At 47.5% G+C, this 13,706-nt stretch overlaps 1 protein-coding gene across 1 annotated transcript; it reads left to right on the forward strand.

The window, feature by feature from the left end:
- Positions 1-1,077: 1,077 nt before the first annotated feature.
- LOC140913913 (extracellular tyrosine-protein kinase PKDCC-like) lies at positions 1,078-13,183 on the forward strand. The gene is made up of 7 exons (XM_073350722.1): positions 1,078-1,668; positions 2,930-3,052; positions 6,348-6,619; positions 7,844-7,923; positions 8,026-8,130; positions 9,838-10,014; positions 12,086-13,183. The coding sequence occupies exons 1-7, from the start codon at positions 1,138-1,140 to the stop codon at positions 12,187-12,189; spliced, it is 1,392 nt and encodes a 463-aa protein (XP_073206823.1). The 5' UTR covers positions 1,078-1,137; the 3' UTR covers positions 12,190-13,183.
- Positions 13,184-13,706: the final 523 nt, after the last annotated feature.

A 13,706-nucleotide genomic window follows, 5' to 3' on the forward strand; every position in this document is an offset into this window, starting at 1 on the left:
GCACATTCTCATGCCACTCTGCTATGAATTCAGCTGGCACCATCGCAGCAAACAAGTAGTGGGATAGAGGCCTGAGCAACTCTGAGCCCTGAGAGTTAAGGCTCTTGACTACCACTAACTTGTCTAAGGAGACAAGGTGGGTGAGGTAATATCTTTTATTGGACTGACTTCTGTTGGTGAGAAACAAGAAGTTGGTCCAATAAAAGATATTACCTCACCCACCTTGTCTATTTAATATACTGGGGCCCACAGACCTACAGCAACACTGCATACTTACTTCTCTAGTCATTTAGGTCCACTGAAATACTGGGGTACTGTGACCAGTCACAGTCAGACCCACTATGTTTTCTCCATGCTGTGGCTACGAATTACTGAAAGCAGTGTAGTTAAAGCCAGAGGACCAAATTCACACCTAGTGTAATTCTCCTTTAACTGCAGTGCCATAGATTTGGCTCAGAACCTAAGTCCCCCATTACTGTAGTATCTGAGCACCCCACAGTCTTTGATGTGTTTATCCTCACAACAGCCTGCAAGGTAGGGAAGTGCTATTAGCCTCATTTTACAAAGAGACTCACATTTTAGAAGGTATGTAGGCACCTAACTCCCATTGATTTCAATCCGTTAGATGCCTGAATACCTGGGGCCTCCTGTGTCTAGCAAGCTAATCAGAGGGACCATTCTTCCTCTCAGCTCCGCCGCCCAGAGCAGCTCAAGTCTAACGGGCCAAATTCAGCGGCGGTGACAGTGCAGTGAAATCAGGGCCGGATCTCCCCCTCCCTGTCTCCCAAACGCAGTTTGCGGCGAACTGAAAGGGCCGGTTTAAAACACCGGGGCGACTCCGCAGCAGGAACGAGGAGCCTCCCTGGGCTGGGTGAGAGGCGGGGCTGGCTGCAGACGCGCACAGGCTCCGTGGGGCGGGCTGGGGGAGAGGGCAGCCGAGCGAAGGGGGAGCCGCTCCGAGGCGAGGCGAGGCGCGGCGGGCGGGAGCGGCCAGCTGCCCCCTAGGGAGCCGAGCCGGGGCTGGCCGCGGCGCGGCGCTCCTGGGACTGGCGGACACGCCCCTCTGGGCTCGCCCCGTGCACCGGCAGGCAGAGCCGGCGGGGCCGCTGGGGAGCTGCCGCGCTCGGGCCGTCCCGCATGCGGGCAGCCAGGGGCAAGGAGGGCGCCAGCCTCGCCCGGCCCGGGGGGGCGGCGCTGCTCGGCCTCTTGGCCGCCAGCGCCCTACTCGCCCTGGCCCTCCAGAGCTGCCCGGGCGCTGGCCCCTGCTGGGGGGCGAACGGGACGCGGGGCTGCCCCCGGCCTGCCAGGCGGCCTCCCCCGGCTCTGCTGGGCGAGCTGAGCCGGCGGCAGCGGGACCTGCGGCGCTTGGCCACCTCTGCCGGGCCCCCGGAGCGGGGGCTGAGCCGCGGCGGCCGCCTGGGCTGCGGGGACCTGAGCCGCGTAACCGGGCTGGGCGTCGTGGGCTCCGGCTTCACCAAGCTGGTGCAGCGAGCGGCGCTGCCGGGGGCCGGAGCCATCGCCCTCAAGTCGGTGCACCGGGCCGGCGGCGACGTGAGCCGCTGCGTGCAGCGCTACGGGCACCCCGCCGGCTGCCGCAGGCTGGCCAGCTACAAGCTGCTCAAGGAGGTGACCCTGCTGCAGCGCCTCGACCACCCCGGCGTCGTCAAGGCAGGTAGAGGGACGGGGGAAGAGGGGGACACGGCGCTTCTGACCCCCCGCTGCTTGAATGCCGCGCGGCTGCCCCACTCGCCCACCTCCGCCGCTCCCAGCGCCCCGCGGCTACTGACCCCCCGGGCCCGGCCGCCTGCGGGAGACCCCGGGCAACTGCTGCGGCAGCGCCCGTTTGGGGGAGACGGTAGCGGGGCGAGTGCCCGACCTCCTTGGCTCACAGCCACTGCACACAGGCACAGGCAGCTACGCCCTGCATTAGCCAGGTGTCCTCACGGACTGTCCCCGCTGTGCTACACCGCCCGGTACTTCTGTGCGTCCGGAGATGGGCGAAGGAAGGAGATCCCGGTCTTCCGAGTAAAGCCAAGCTGATGGGGTTGGTTAGAGATGGGAACGGGGTGTGGGGGGGGGGGGTGATTGTTTACTACAGACCCTCTTGCAAGGATGCGCCCAGAGCCACGTGCTTTGTAGAAAGCGAGTTCTTCAGATTCACATCCTGTAAACTAATCAGGGTCTCTTTCTGGGCTTGATGCCTGCTAATGATGCCATTAGCTGGGGGGAATCACACAAGGCAGTTCACGCTGCTTTCTCGCTCAGCGAAACAGCTGCTGTTGGTCGGGGCCCACCTGTTGATCACTTTAGATAAGCTATTACCAGCAGGACAGTGGGGTGGGAGGAGGTATTGTTTCATGATTTCTGTGTGTATATAAAGTCTGCTGCAGTTTCCACGGTAAACATCTGATGAAGTGAGCTGTAGCTCACGAAAGCTCATGCTCAAATAAATTGGTTAGTCTCTAAGGTGCCACAAGTACTCCTTTTCTTTTTGCGAATACAGACTAACACGGCTGTTCCTCTGAAATAGAACTATGCATCAATGGGATGGTATCCCATTGCATTTGGAGAAGTGGGTTTTTTTTACCCAGGAAAGCTTATGCCCAAATAAATCTGTTAGTCTTTAAGGTGCACGGGACTCCTTGTTGTTTTTGTGGATACAGACTAACACAGCTACCCCCTGATACTTGTGACGGTATCAGTGACTTGGAAACAGAGAGCAATTGAATTGTATTGTCTGTAGTACTACCGTATTTACATGGTGTCTGCCTGCTTTAAACAGAGTATAGGAGACTGAATGCCTTTTACTGTACTTGAATCCATATTCCCCAGAGGCCAAGCTGATCTGTCAATATTTATTCAGCCTTTTCCCTTGACATTTGTACTTGAGTATGCGTCAGTATAACAATCTCTCCTTTTCTCTCTACAGTTGCATGGTCAGTGCTATGATAATAGCTTAGATCCTGAAATAAGGGTCACAGCTATGCTGGAGCTGGGATCCCCTCTGGAGATGATTCAGCTTCTGCAGACTCCCTGGGAAGAGAGATTTAAAGTAAGAAAACAGAACAAAGGCAGTTTTATCAGTAGCTTTTAGGTCTCAAACTGAGTAAATGCAAAGAGCCCATGATGAGTGCTGGGGCTCACAGGATTGAGCTATTACCAACAGGAGAGTGAGTTTGTGTGTGTGTGTGTTTGGGGGGGGGGTGAGAAAACCTGGATTTGTGCTGGAAATGGCCCACCTTGATTATCATACGCATTGTAAAGAGAGTGGTCACTTTGGATGGGCTATTACCAGCAGGAAAGTGAGTTTGGGGGGGGGGCGGAGGGTGAGAGAACCTGGATTTGTGCTGGAAATGGCCCAACTTGATTATCATACGCATTGTAAAGAGAGTGGTCACTTTGGATGGGCTATTACCAGCAGGAAAGTGAGTTTGGGGCGGGGGCGGAGGGTGGGAGAACCTGGATTTGTGCTGGAAATGGCCCAACTTGATTATCATACACATTGTAAGGAGAGTGATCACTTTAGATAAGCTATTACCAGCAGGAGAGTGGGGTGGGAGGAGGTATTGTTTCATGGTCTCTGTGTATATAATGTCTTCTGCAGTTTCCACGGTATGCATCCGATGAAGTGAGCTGTAGCTCATGAAAGCTTATGCTCAAATAAATTGGTTAGTCTCTAAGGTGCCACAAGTACTCCTTTTCTTTTTGAGGATTGTTGTGCTGACTTTCTGTATGTTCCTAAAATCTTCTTAAAATAATCTTGTTTTCACTCCTTTTAAAATACAGTAAATAATAGCCCCAGTCAGAGAGCAGGAGCTCCACTATTACTAGATATTCCTTTATTTCCCCCTCCGAAGCAATGTTACAACAGACCTAAAATTACAAAGTCTAAAGAATCCTGCCTAGAGATAGTATTGTGTTTGTCTGACTGGATGTCTGGTTCCTTCTGTTCTGCATGCCTTTGCAGAGAGGTTTATTGATTTGTATAGGGAGGCCCATTATTGCAGTGGCATTATGTTCCAGTGGATGGAGCAAGGGACAGAGACTAGTTCTGTTCCAGGCTCTTCCACTGACTGACCTCCTACATGACCTTGGGCAAGTTACTTCACCCCTCTGCGCTTCTGTCTTTTCTCTTATCCTTTTTCTGTTTCTTATCCTTTTTGTAGATCAGGGGTGGGCAAACTTTGTGGCCCAAGGGCCACATCTGGGTATGGAAATTGTATGGCAGGCCAGGAATTCTCATGAAATTGGGGATTGGGGTGCAGGAGGGGGTGAGGGCTCCAGCTGGGGGTGCAGACTTTTGGGCAGGGCCAGAAATGAGGAGTTCAGGGTGCAGGAGGGGGATCTGGGCTGGGACAGGGGGTTGGGGTGCAGGTGGGGGGGGTGAAGGCTCTGGGGTGCAGGAGGGTGGGACCGAGGGGTTTGGAGAGTGGGACGGGGATCAGGGCTGGGGCAGGGGGTCAGGGCAGCGGAGGGGGTCAGGACTGCCTGCCAATGGGAGCTGCGGGGGCGCTGCTTGGGGCGGGGGCAGTGTGTGGATCCCCTGTTCTCCTCCATGCGTAGAAGCCGGAGGGGGGACATGCTGCTGCTTCCGGGAGCCGCGTGGAGCTATGGCACACGTGGAGCTGGACAAGCCCCGGACCCCGCTCCCCGGCAGGAGCTCGAGGGCCGGATTTAAACATCTGAAGGGCCGGATATGGCCCCCGGGCCATAGTTTGCCCACCCCTGGTCTAGATTATAAGCTCTTCAGGGGACCATCTCTTACAGTGTATTTGTCCAGTAGGGCTCTGATCTTGTTTGGGGCCTCTTGGTACTATTATCATACAAATAATAATAAATTGATGTCTCAGTCCGGTAGGTGAGAGGCCAAGTGAGGCTCTTTAGCTCTCCGTTAGCATAAATTACGTATGACATGGAAGTTATTTTTATTATTTGTATTACGGTAATGCCCTCAGAGGTCTTGGTCAGGGCCTCACTGTAATGGCTGCTGCTTATTTGCTTTACTGGAGAGAGGATGATGTTGAAGTTAAAGGAAGAACTACACTGCAATCAGTGAGAAATTCTTTGGTTAAAAAACCCTCAAACCATAAAACCCCCAAAAGCATGTGATCCACAAGGCTGAATGTGGCTACCACAGTCATAGCCACCAACAGACTAAGACATCCAAAACTCAGCATAGGGGCTTCATGGCAGGCTCCAGCAGAAGGAAAGGGCTCCCACACCCCAGCCCGGATCCCCCTCCAGCACCCCAAACCCCTCATTCCTGGCCCCACCCCAGAGCCTGCACCCCCAGCCAGAGCCCTCACCCCCTCCTGCACCCCTGCCCCAGCATGGATCCCCCTCCTGCACCCCGAACCCCTCATTCCTGGCTCCACCCCAGAGCCCATACCCCCAGCCGACGCCCTCACCTGCTCCCGCACCCTAATCCCCTGCCCCAGCTCACTGAAAATGAGCAAGTGAGTGAGGGTGGGGGAGAGTGAGCGACAGAGGGAGGGGGGATGGAGTGAGTGGGGGGCGGAGCCTTGGAAAAGGGGTGGGGCAGGGGCCTTGGAGCAGGAGTGGGGTAGGGCAAGGGTGTTCAGTTTTGTGCAATTAAAAAGTTGGCAACCCTACCTGCACCCCGTCCAAACCTGAATGACTACACTGTAATTAAACAGCCCCTAAGCCCAAGTCAGCGGGCATGGGCCAGCTGTGGGTTTTTAATTGCAGTGTAGATATACCGTTAATGAACAAAACATTTAGTACAATAGTTTTACATAGGGAGTGCTGTTCCAGAACAGATAATTGGACCATCTGCGCTTATATCCTGACTATGGCAGTGGTCTATACTGATGGTCCCTGCCTGCTTTTATCCCATGATGCACCACACTAGGCACTGATCCTGTAAGCTGTTCTGAGTGAACCAACCCCTGAACTCATGTCGACTGAAGTACATGGGCTTCCATGTGGGTGCAGGAGTCCAAGTGCATGGAACAGTTGCAGGATCAGGGGCTAATTGTGTAATGCTGTACCAGGGTGGAAAACACCTTCCTGATCCCAGCTGGCAATCTACATATGGCCTGAAGCATGAAAGCTGATATTTTATCCCTTGTAGCTTTTTATCCTAGTGATGTAACTGTAAAGGTTTCTTTTTGTGCGTATGCATATTTAACAAACATTGCTAAACTGTTTATGACAGTAAAATCCTCTGGCAATATTGACAATACAGCTTGTAACGTACACATAATTTCCTCTTAATTACTGTACATTTCTTGTCTTTAATTTCATTGAATGCCTTTCCCCTTCTTCCAGTTTAATAGCTTTTTTTGGACTATGTTTCCCATGCGTATTCATCTCCTCTTTCTCAGATTTGCCTGAGTCTAGTGAAACTGCTGTTTTACCTGGCACATTCCCCTCTGGGTTCAATAGTCCTCTTGGATTTCCAGCCAAGGCAGTTTGTTATGGTGGATGGAAACTTAAAAGTGACAGACATGGACGATGCCAGCACTGAGGAACTGTCATGCAAGGAAGATAATGACTGCACACTAGACTTCCCTGCAAAAAGCTTCATTCTCAAATGTACTGCAGCTGGGAAATGTGATGGACTAAATGAAAAGAAGAATCTTTTTAATGCATACCGGTATGTGCAATTATATAGAAAAATTTGGCAGATTTGATCATAATTTGCACAATACCATATAGTGAGCAGTATCCTGTACTTATTCTATGTAGTATACAGAGAGAGAGAGAGATTTATTAAGAATCTCTTTGTAGCAAATATTATTTTCCTTGTTAGCTAAGAATTGAAAACAGCGTAGTCATTGGCTAGTAAGAATGCAGACACCCCTCCTGCGCTGCCTCCCTCTATGATCACCAATAAACCTGCCCAAAAAACTTTCCACAGTGAACTTATTGTTTCCCAGAGGTCCCACGACAGCCTTGGAGATGGCAATCCTCTAACTATCCACAGCAGAGGCAATGCAAGCTTCCCCACCAATGTGCCTCAGCTTGGTAGTACTGCAGGTGGAGTTTCCTCTGTATGAAAACAGTATAGTTTAGTCTCTTTGTCCCTTTTAACTCATGGCCCCTCGCTTGAGATGGGCAACAAAGGAGCGAAGAAGAAATAGAGATGGACATCTATTGGGAATTGAACTGAGACTGTCAAGTCACTTCACGTAGGCCACCAATCCGTCATCAAAAGACAGCGACTTCCTCTCTCCATTGATCTGGGCTAGATTTGAACAGCTGACCTGGAGGTGAAAGTCTTGATCACCCATTATTATAATGTTCGGGGGTTTAAGAGGGAGACACTGTTATTGAGGGATCCTAATTTCACCCTAAAAGAAAATCATAGTCTTGCAATAATTACCCATCCCTTTTAGAGCAGCAGCTTTGTGGAGGGACTGGATGGTTCAAGGAATTAATAATGAGCTACCCTATCTTTCAGTTAATAATGGGCTGCCAAGCCTTGGTAGCACAAGGCCTTACAAGGTTGCCCTAGGTGAGAGAGCATACATGTCCTTTGTAGACTGGAAAGTCACTGGTTAAAGGTGAGCAAGGCAATATACATAGAAGCCTTGCAGGGGAATTTAGTGAAAGCTTCATTGCTTGAATCCTTTAAATCAGACTGAATAAAGCACTTGGCAGCACTATATGCCACAGGGACCAAGCTTTGAAAGGGACTGGCAACATGATCTATGAGAAGCCAGTTATGGTGCTCCAGCACCACAGTATTGGGCATTGTGTAACAACCTGAATAGAACAGAATCGTCCTCCTGAGATGGACAGTGACAATTTAGAGAGGAGTAACTGTTGACATATTGAGACCTCTCACTTCTAACAAGCCTGTGGGATTTCTTTGCAGGTATTTTTTCACGTATCTTTTGCCACACACTGCACCTTCTGCTTTGCGGCCCCTTCTGGGTGATATTCTGAATGGAACAGGTACAAGCTAATATTTAGACCCCATTCTCTTTTATGAGAAAACATTCTAAATGATATTTTATCAGGTTAATTACTTCTGTCATATTTTTCTTTTTAATGTAGGTGATTTACGATATGGAATAAATGAAACCCTAGGAGCTTTTGAAAAAGTTTTACATTTGTACAAGTCTGGGCTATATCTACAGAACAGGCTTCCTCTTTTAAAAGGTACATGGCTTCAGAGTCTTTAGATAATAGTTCAATGACTGCAGTGCAATCGGACTGTAAGAATCTTGTGGTTCCCAAATATGGCCAAATTCTGATCTCAGTTACGCTCATGCAGCCCCAGTGGACACAGTGGATGTACGTGAGGGCAGAATTCGGCACACTTAGGCCTAGTCTGCACTAGAAAAGGTTTACCAGTAAAACTATACAGGTATAGCTATACAATCAAGCCCTCCTAAAGTAGATGCTGCCACACCAGAAAAAAAGGTGAAATAAGCCATACCAGCTAAAGCATTTTTATGCCGGTATAACTGCATCTGCACTGGTGTTTTTTAAAATAGAAGTATCACTGAAACAATAAAGAATCACCCAAAATCACTCCCTAGTTGATATTGCTATACCAGCAAACGTTTCTAGTGTGGAGCTGGCCTTAGTATCTTTGTTTCTTTCTCTTTGGTGCAATCTTTGCTGTTTTTTCATGAGAGTTGCATGTGATTGCTTGTACTACATTGTACGTACCTTGCAGAACAATCTGGCTTGTCTGTGTGCACATGCGTGTGTGCTGCTTTAAGTACTCTACTCACAGTCCTTTCAACATGTGCATCAGTTTGTGTTTCAAGTGAATATATGTCCTGTTAATATCTTAAGTGGCCCTCCAGCTTTTTACTTCTGTGGACCAGTTGGTAGGAAAGATCCTCAGATGGCTTCCACTCTCTTTACCCACGGAGCCCTGTGATACTTTTATTTTTCTCCAGTTTCATTGTGCAACCTATCTGCTGCTTTGAGTCATTGGTAGACCATGGATAATAGTTTGGGGCTTTGTTCATCTGTACAAAAGAAGGGAACCCTTTCCATGGTGGAGAAAAGTGGCTAATCATTCTTCCTTATGAAAAAGTTCATTCCTTGCTGCTTTGCGCACAAAAGGTGTTGTGGCCCTAGATTTCCTAAGTGTTCCCATGCAGACTTGGGATGGGCATGAATTGCAAAATCCGTGGAGTGCCAGATTTACATCGACTCTGGAAATGGCATGCTTGCAAGCAGAGCATGTGCAAAAATGTAGGTGCACTCTTACACAGATGGGCCTGCATTTCTAACAGTCGTATTTTCTAACAATGTCTCTCCCTCAGTTTATCCATCAGTGTTCATTAGCAGTGTGCTAAAATTAGCGCCTCTGTCCTATTTTGCACCTCCACAAAGGGGCAGAAAGCTTAGCAGTGAGTGAGCGGTAGCCTTAAACATTGCCCGCTCTGTCATATCTTTCTGGGAGGCACTAGACAAATCTAGTGGTTAAAGCAGTGGGGGTTAAGTTAAAATGTATGTGTTCTGTGCTTGGCTCTTCCACTGGCTCAGTCTGAGCAGGCTACTGTAACTTCTCTATTTGAGCATAAGCTTTCGTGAGCTACAGCTCACTTCAGAGTTGCATCCGATGCAGTGAGCTGTAGCTCACGAAAGCTCATGCTCAAATAAATTGGTTAGTCTCTAAGGTGCCACAAGTCGTCCTCCTCTTTTTGCGAATACAGACTAACACGGCTGCGACTCTGAAATCTGTAACTTCTCTCTGTCTTATTTGAATGAAGGATGTCACACAAGGGCAAAGTATTAACTTTATGATGTAACCGTAACATACTGCAGGGTATCTTCCTTTTGGATTATATTAAAAGTTTCCTAAAGGCTGCTTCCCTATCTACTAGTTTTTATTCTGTTTCTCAGACTACATCACCCTAAAGGGATTCCGAACCATGGAAATGCAGGACTATAAATGCTGGCCCTCCTACAGCCATCTGGGATGTTTGCTCTCCATTCATAATGCAGAGGAAGCTGCAGCAATCTGTAACTCTCAACCACAGTGCCAAAGTTTTATTGTCACTCAACAGAGAACGTGGACAGGTGAGATGACTTTATTTTATCGAAAATCCCAATAAAGATCTTTCAGTACAGATGGCCAGAGCTAGTTGTAAGTTGCTGGGACGTATGACAGAAAGCATGCACGAAGGAAGTCAAAAAGGTTCCCTTTAGATCCTGTGTTTAAAAAAGCATGATATTACACTTAGGAACTGGTATCATGTCCCACTGCATAAAGCTGCTGTTCTGTTTGATTTAATAGAAGCCATACCATGCTGGGTTCTGATCTGGTTAGATTTCACAAGCCGTATAGGGTCTGGCCTGATCAGTACTGAGATAAGAGGTTGCTCTGCCATGAAAAATTCAGAGTGCTTAGGAAGTGGTGTGGGTGATTCAGGAGGTGGCTCTGTTCTCCGGGTCAGTACTGTGCCAGTGCTCCGGCATGGTGCTAGGTGGCACAGTTATCTTGGAAGAACCATCTCAAAGTATTGTCTAGGAGAGGCAGTGTGGCCTAGTGACTAGAGCACTGGACTGGGACTCAGAAGATTTGGGGTCTATTCCCAGTTCTGCTGCTAACCTACTGAGCAAGTCACTTCCCGGTCTGTGCCTCAGTTTCCCCATCTGTATAATGGGGATAATGATACTGCCCCTCTTTGAGATTTATGGAGGAAAAACACCATATAGAAACTTAATATAAGATAGGAAGCTACCTTTTGTGGTCATTAAAGATACCATATATCTTGCAAGAATAATGGGAGATTTTAGTGTCTGTGTCCATGTTTGGTTAATTACATTCTTCCTCAGTGAATTCCATCAGCATCTTCAACAGGATGTGATAATTTTCTTCACTTCCTCTGCTACAGTTTTGCATGGTGTTGGTATGCACTTTTAAATAGTTGCTATGATCCACCCCAGAGATAGCTGCACTTCAGTAGTAGGTGAGGCAATTGCTGTGGTATGTACTGTTTATAAAAAGCTTTTGGGTCCTTTGAGGTGAAAGAAGAGATATAAAAGTAGGCGGTTACTATCATTATACTCAAAAGAACCATAGTTTACAATAGTTTTGCTCCTTTTTATATCAAAATAAAGCCCCAGACCAATGAGTTTCACAAACATCCCTGTAATTAGCTCTGATTACAGCCTTTCATTGAAGCCAGCTTGTATAGTTTTAGAATTACACTGTAAATCCCCTCATTTAGCTGACACTTCAGCAAGTCTAAGCTATTACTTATAATGTGAATACTGAATAAGGTATATGAACATTAAACAGGCATTGTTACCATGGTGGTTATGATCATGTATCTTGTCTGCTGACATGATACATGGCTGCTCTTTGGTGTTTTGTATTAAAAAAATATTTAAATCGTACTCTATACGTTTGTATGAAAATTGTACACGGATAACTTTATTGTATAAGAGAGTATTCATGTGCTGACAAAACAATACGTCTGGCCTCTGGGCCAGTTTCACAGTAGCAATGGTTTATGCATGGGTATTGTATTCTGCATCTCTTCTAGGTTTTATAATGTAACAGATGTTCATCACATGCTTCGTGTGCTATTAGAAGGTGCTCAGCTACTATGGTGATGAGCACGGTATAAACACCTATACAGAATGGAATAGAACATCCTCCCTGTGTCGCTGCATTCTGTTTCTGCAACAGGCTGACCTGTATCAAGGCCATTTCTGTCGTCTCTTTTTATTCTCCTAAGCTTTTTCTTCCTCATATTTTGTAATAAGTCTTTGTTTCTGAGTTGCCAAAAAGGACAATTCTGTTACTTGTGGCCTGATTTTTCGGACATGCTGAGGGCCCAGATCTTGCATTCACATTAACTGGAGCTGCTGGTGTTTGGCAGTAACTTGTTAATGTAACTCTGTAATACAGATTGAGACATAAAGCCTATGGAGCCTGATCCTGTATTTCTTGTGTACTCCTACTGAAATTGGTGAGGATCGTGGATGCACAGGGAATGTAGGAAGGATGCCTCAAATGCACATAGCTGGTGTAAAAGGAACCCGCTTAGAGAGAATTTTATATATAAATCTTTCTTGGAATCTAAAGAACCAAGATGACCCATCTCCTCTGTTTAAACTTGCATTTTTATTTTCTTACCAGGACGCCCACTCGCCTCATTTCGAAGTTGCCTGACTGACTTAATACCAGACGACAATGCGGTACTCTATATTAAACGATCTGCTCCCTCGAGGGAAAGACTTTAAAAAACAGTGAGAGCTCACATTCAGCAATTTGGGGAGGAGTCATTGGGGAGAACATCATCTACCAAAAGGAATGATACTTTTTATTTTGCTTTAGGATGTGATCTCCATACTATCCTGGACTGAGTAAAATGGTGCTGTCTTTTTGATCAAAGCAGAGATTATTCGTAGCCAAATGCTCTGCTCTACACAACCCCACCTGGTTCTTAACCTGTTCCCAGACTCTGCTATTCCCTGTAAACATTTGCAGTTTTGGTTCAAATGTTGTTGCAATTTTCAGAACCTCATCTTGCTGCTTTCAGAACTTGTCAGCAAAGGAATAGAAATGGCCGTGAGGGACTTGGCTGTAGTAGTCCTAGTTAGTTCATCTGTCTTTGAAAATCTATGAATAATGCACCTCTGAAGAACACATAACTCCCCAATGATGGGGCTGCCAAAAGGGATTTAGTAACATCATAAATGTAAAGAATCCATACATTAGTGATGAGGCCCAAAGTGCACTGTTTGGATCCTGAGCCATGATTTTGGATCTGCCCAGGGGGGTGGGAGGCAGGAGGTCAAGGTATGCAGTTCAGAATGCAGGGTTTGGGTTCAACCCACTGGGGGAAGGAGGTATCCAGTTCAGATCCAGAGTTTTGGTTCAGCCCGTAACAGGGCAGGGGAGTAGGTGTTCAGTTCAAATCCAGATCCAAAGTTTGGGATGTTTGGATGCAGAGTTTGGGTTTGATGTGTGCATTTGAAAACACCAGTTCCCTTGTATCAACCTTGAAGGTTATCCAGTGTTACTTTCAATGAAAGAAATTCTGCTGAGCAAAATGTTCAAAATATTTGTCTGAAGTTCTATTCTGTATCCTAAAGAACTGCTATTCTCCTCTTGACAATGAGGTGAAGGGGGAGGGTGGTTTTATTGCTTTGATAATATATTGCATGGGCTCTCTGCGCACAGTTCCTCTGAAAAGGCTTCAGGATTTCTATGCATTTTAAACTGCAATAAATGGAGACGTACCTAACATTGTGTCTGGACAGGAATGACTGGGAGTACTGCACTACCTGTTCTTTTTTCCGGACCATTTTTGTGGTCCAATTCAGGAAAGCCAAGTCACAATAGGCCTTACCCCCCACCTGCAAAGGAACTTCCCTCAACTCAGAGCCTCAAGCACCGTGCATAGAGTGGGACCACGCAGGCTGTGTGCACTATGGAGTAGGCCTTCACGGTGGTTCTCTGCACTGCTGTGAAGAAGGTGAGTATGTTTTGGACATGACCAGGGATTTCATGCCATCTAATGGTGAGTGTACAGGGAGCAATAAGACCATATTGGCTACTCAACCGCCATACTCTCATTACCCTGCAGTGGCCAGCTGTAGGCCACAAGGGGTATGGTTACACTGCAGTAAAACATCCAGGGTCGGCTGACGTCCGCTGATGCAGGCTGCGGTGCTATAAAATTGCAGTATAAGTTTCTCCAGCCCAAGCCCAAATGTCTCCAGTGCAAGGTTATAGCTCCATGAGACAGAGTCAG

The sequence above is a fragment of the Lepidochelys kempii genome, chromosome 6 (genome assembly GCF_965140265.1).
Source record: "Lepidochelys kempii isolate rLepKem1 chromosome 6, rLepKem1.hap2, whole genome shotgun sequence".
NCBI classification, from domain to species: domain Eukaryota; kingdom Metazoa; phylum Chordata; order Testudines; family Cheloniidae; genus Lepidochelys; species Lepidochelys kempii.

Excerpts from the sequence above, each read along its gene's own strand:
- LOC140913913 (XM_073350722.1), top strand. The coding sequence starts at position 1,138 with ATGCGGGCAGCCAGGGGCAAGGAGGGCGCCAGCCTCGCCCGGCCCGGG. Across the intron at positions 6,620-7,843 it reads AATCTTTTTAATGCATACCG|GTATTTTTTCACGTATCTTT; the intron begins GTATGTGCAATT and ends ATTTCTTTGCAG. Across the intron at positions 7,924-8,025 it reads TGATATTCTGAATGGAACAG|GTGATTTACGATATGGAATA; the intron begins GTACAAGCTAAT and ends TTTTTAATGTAG.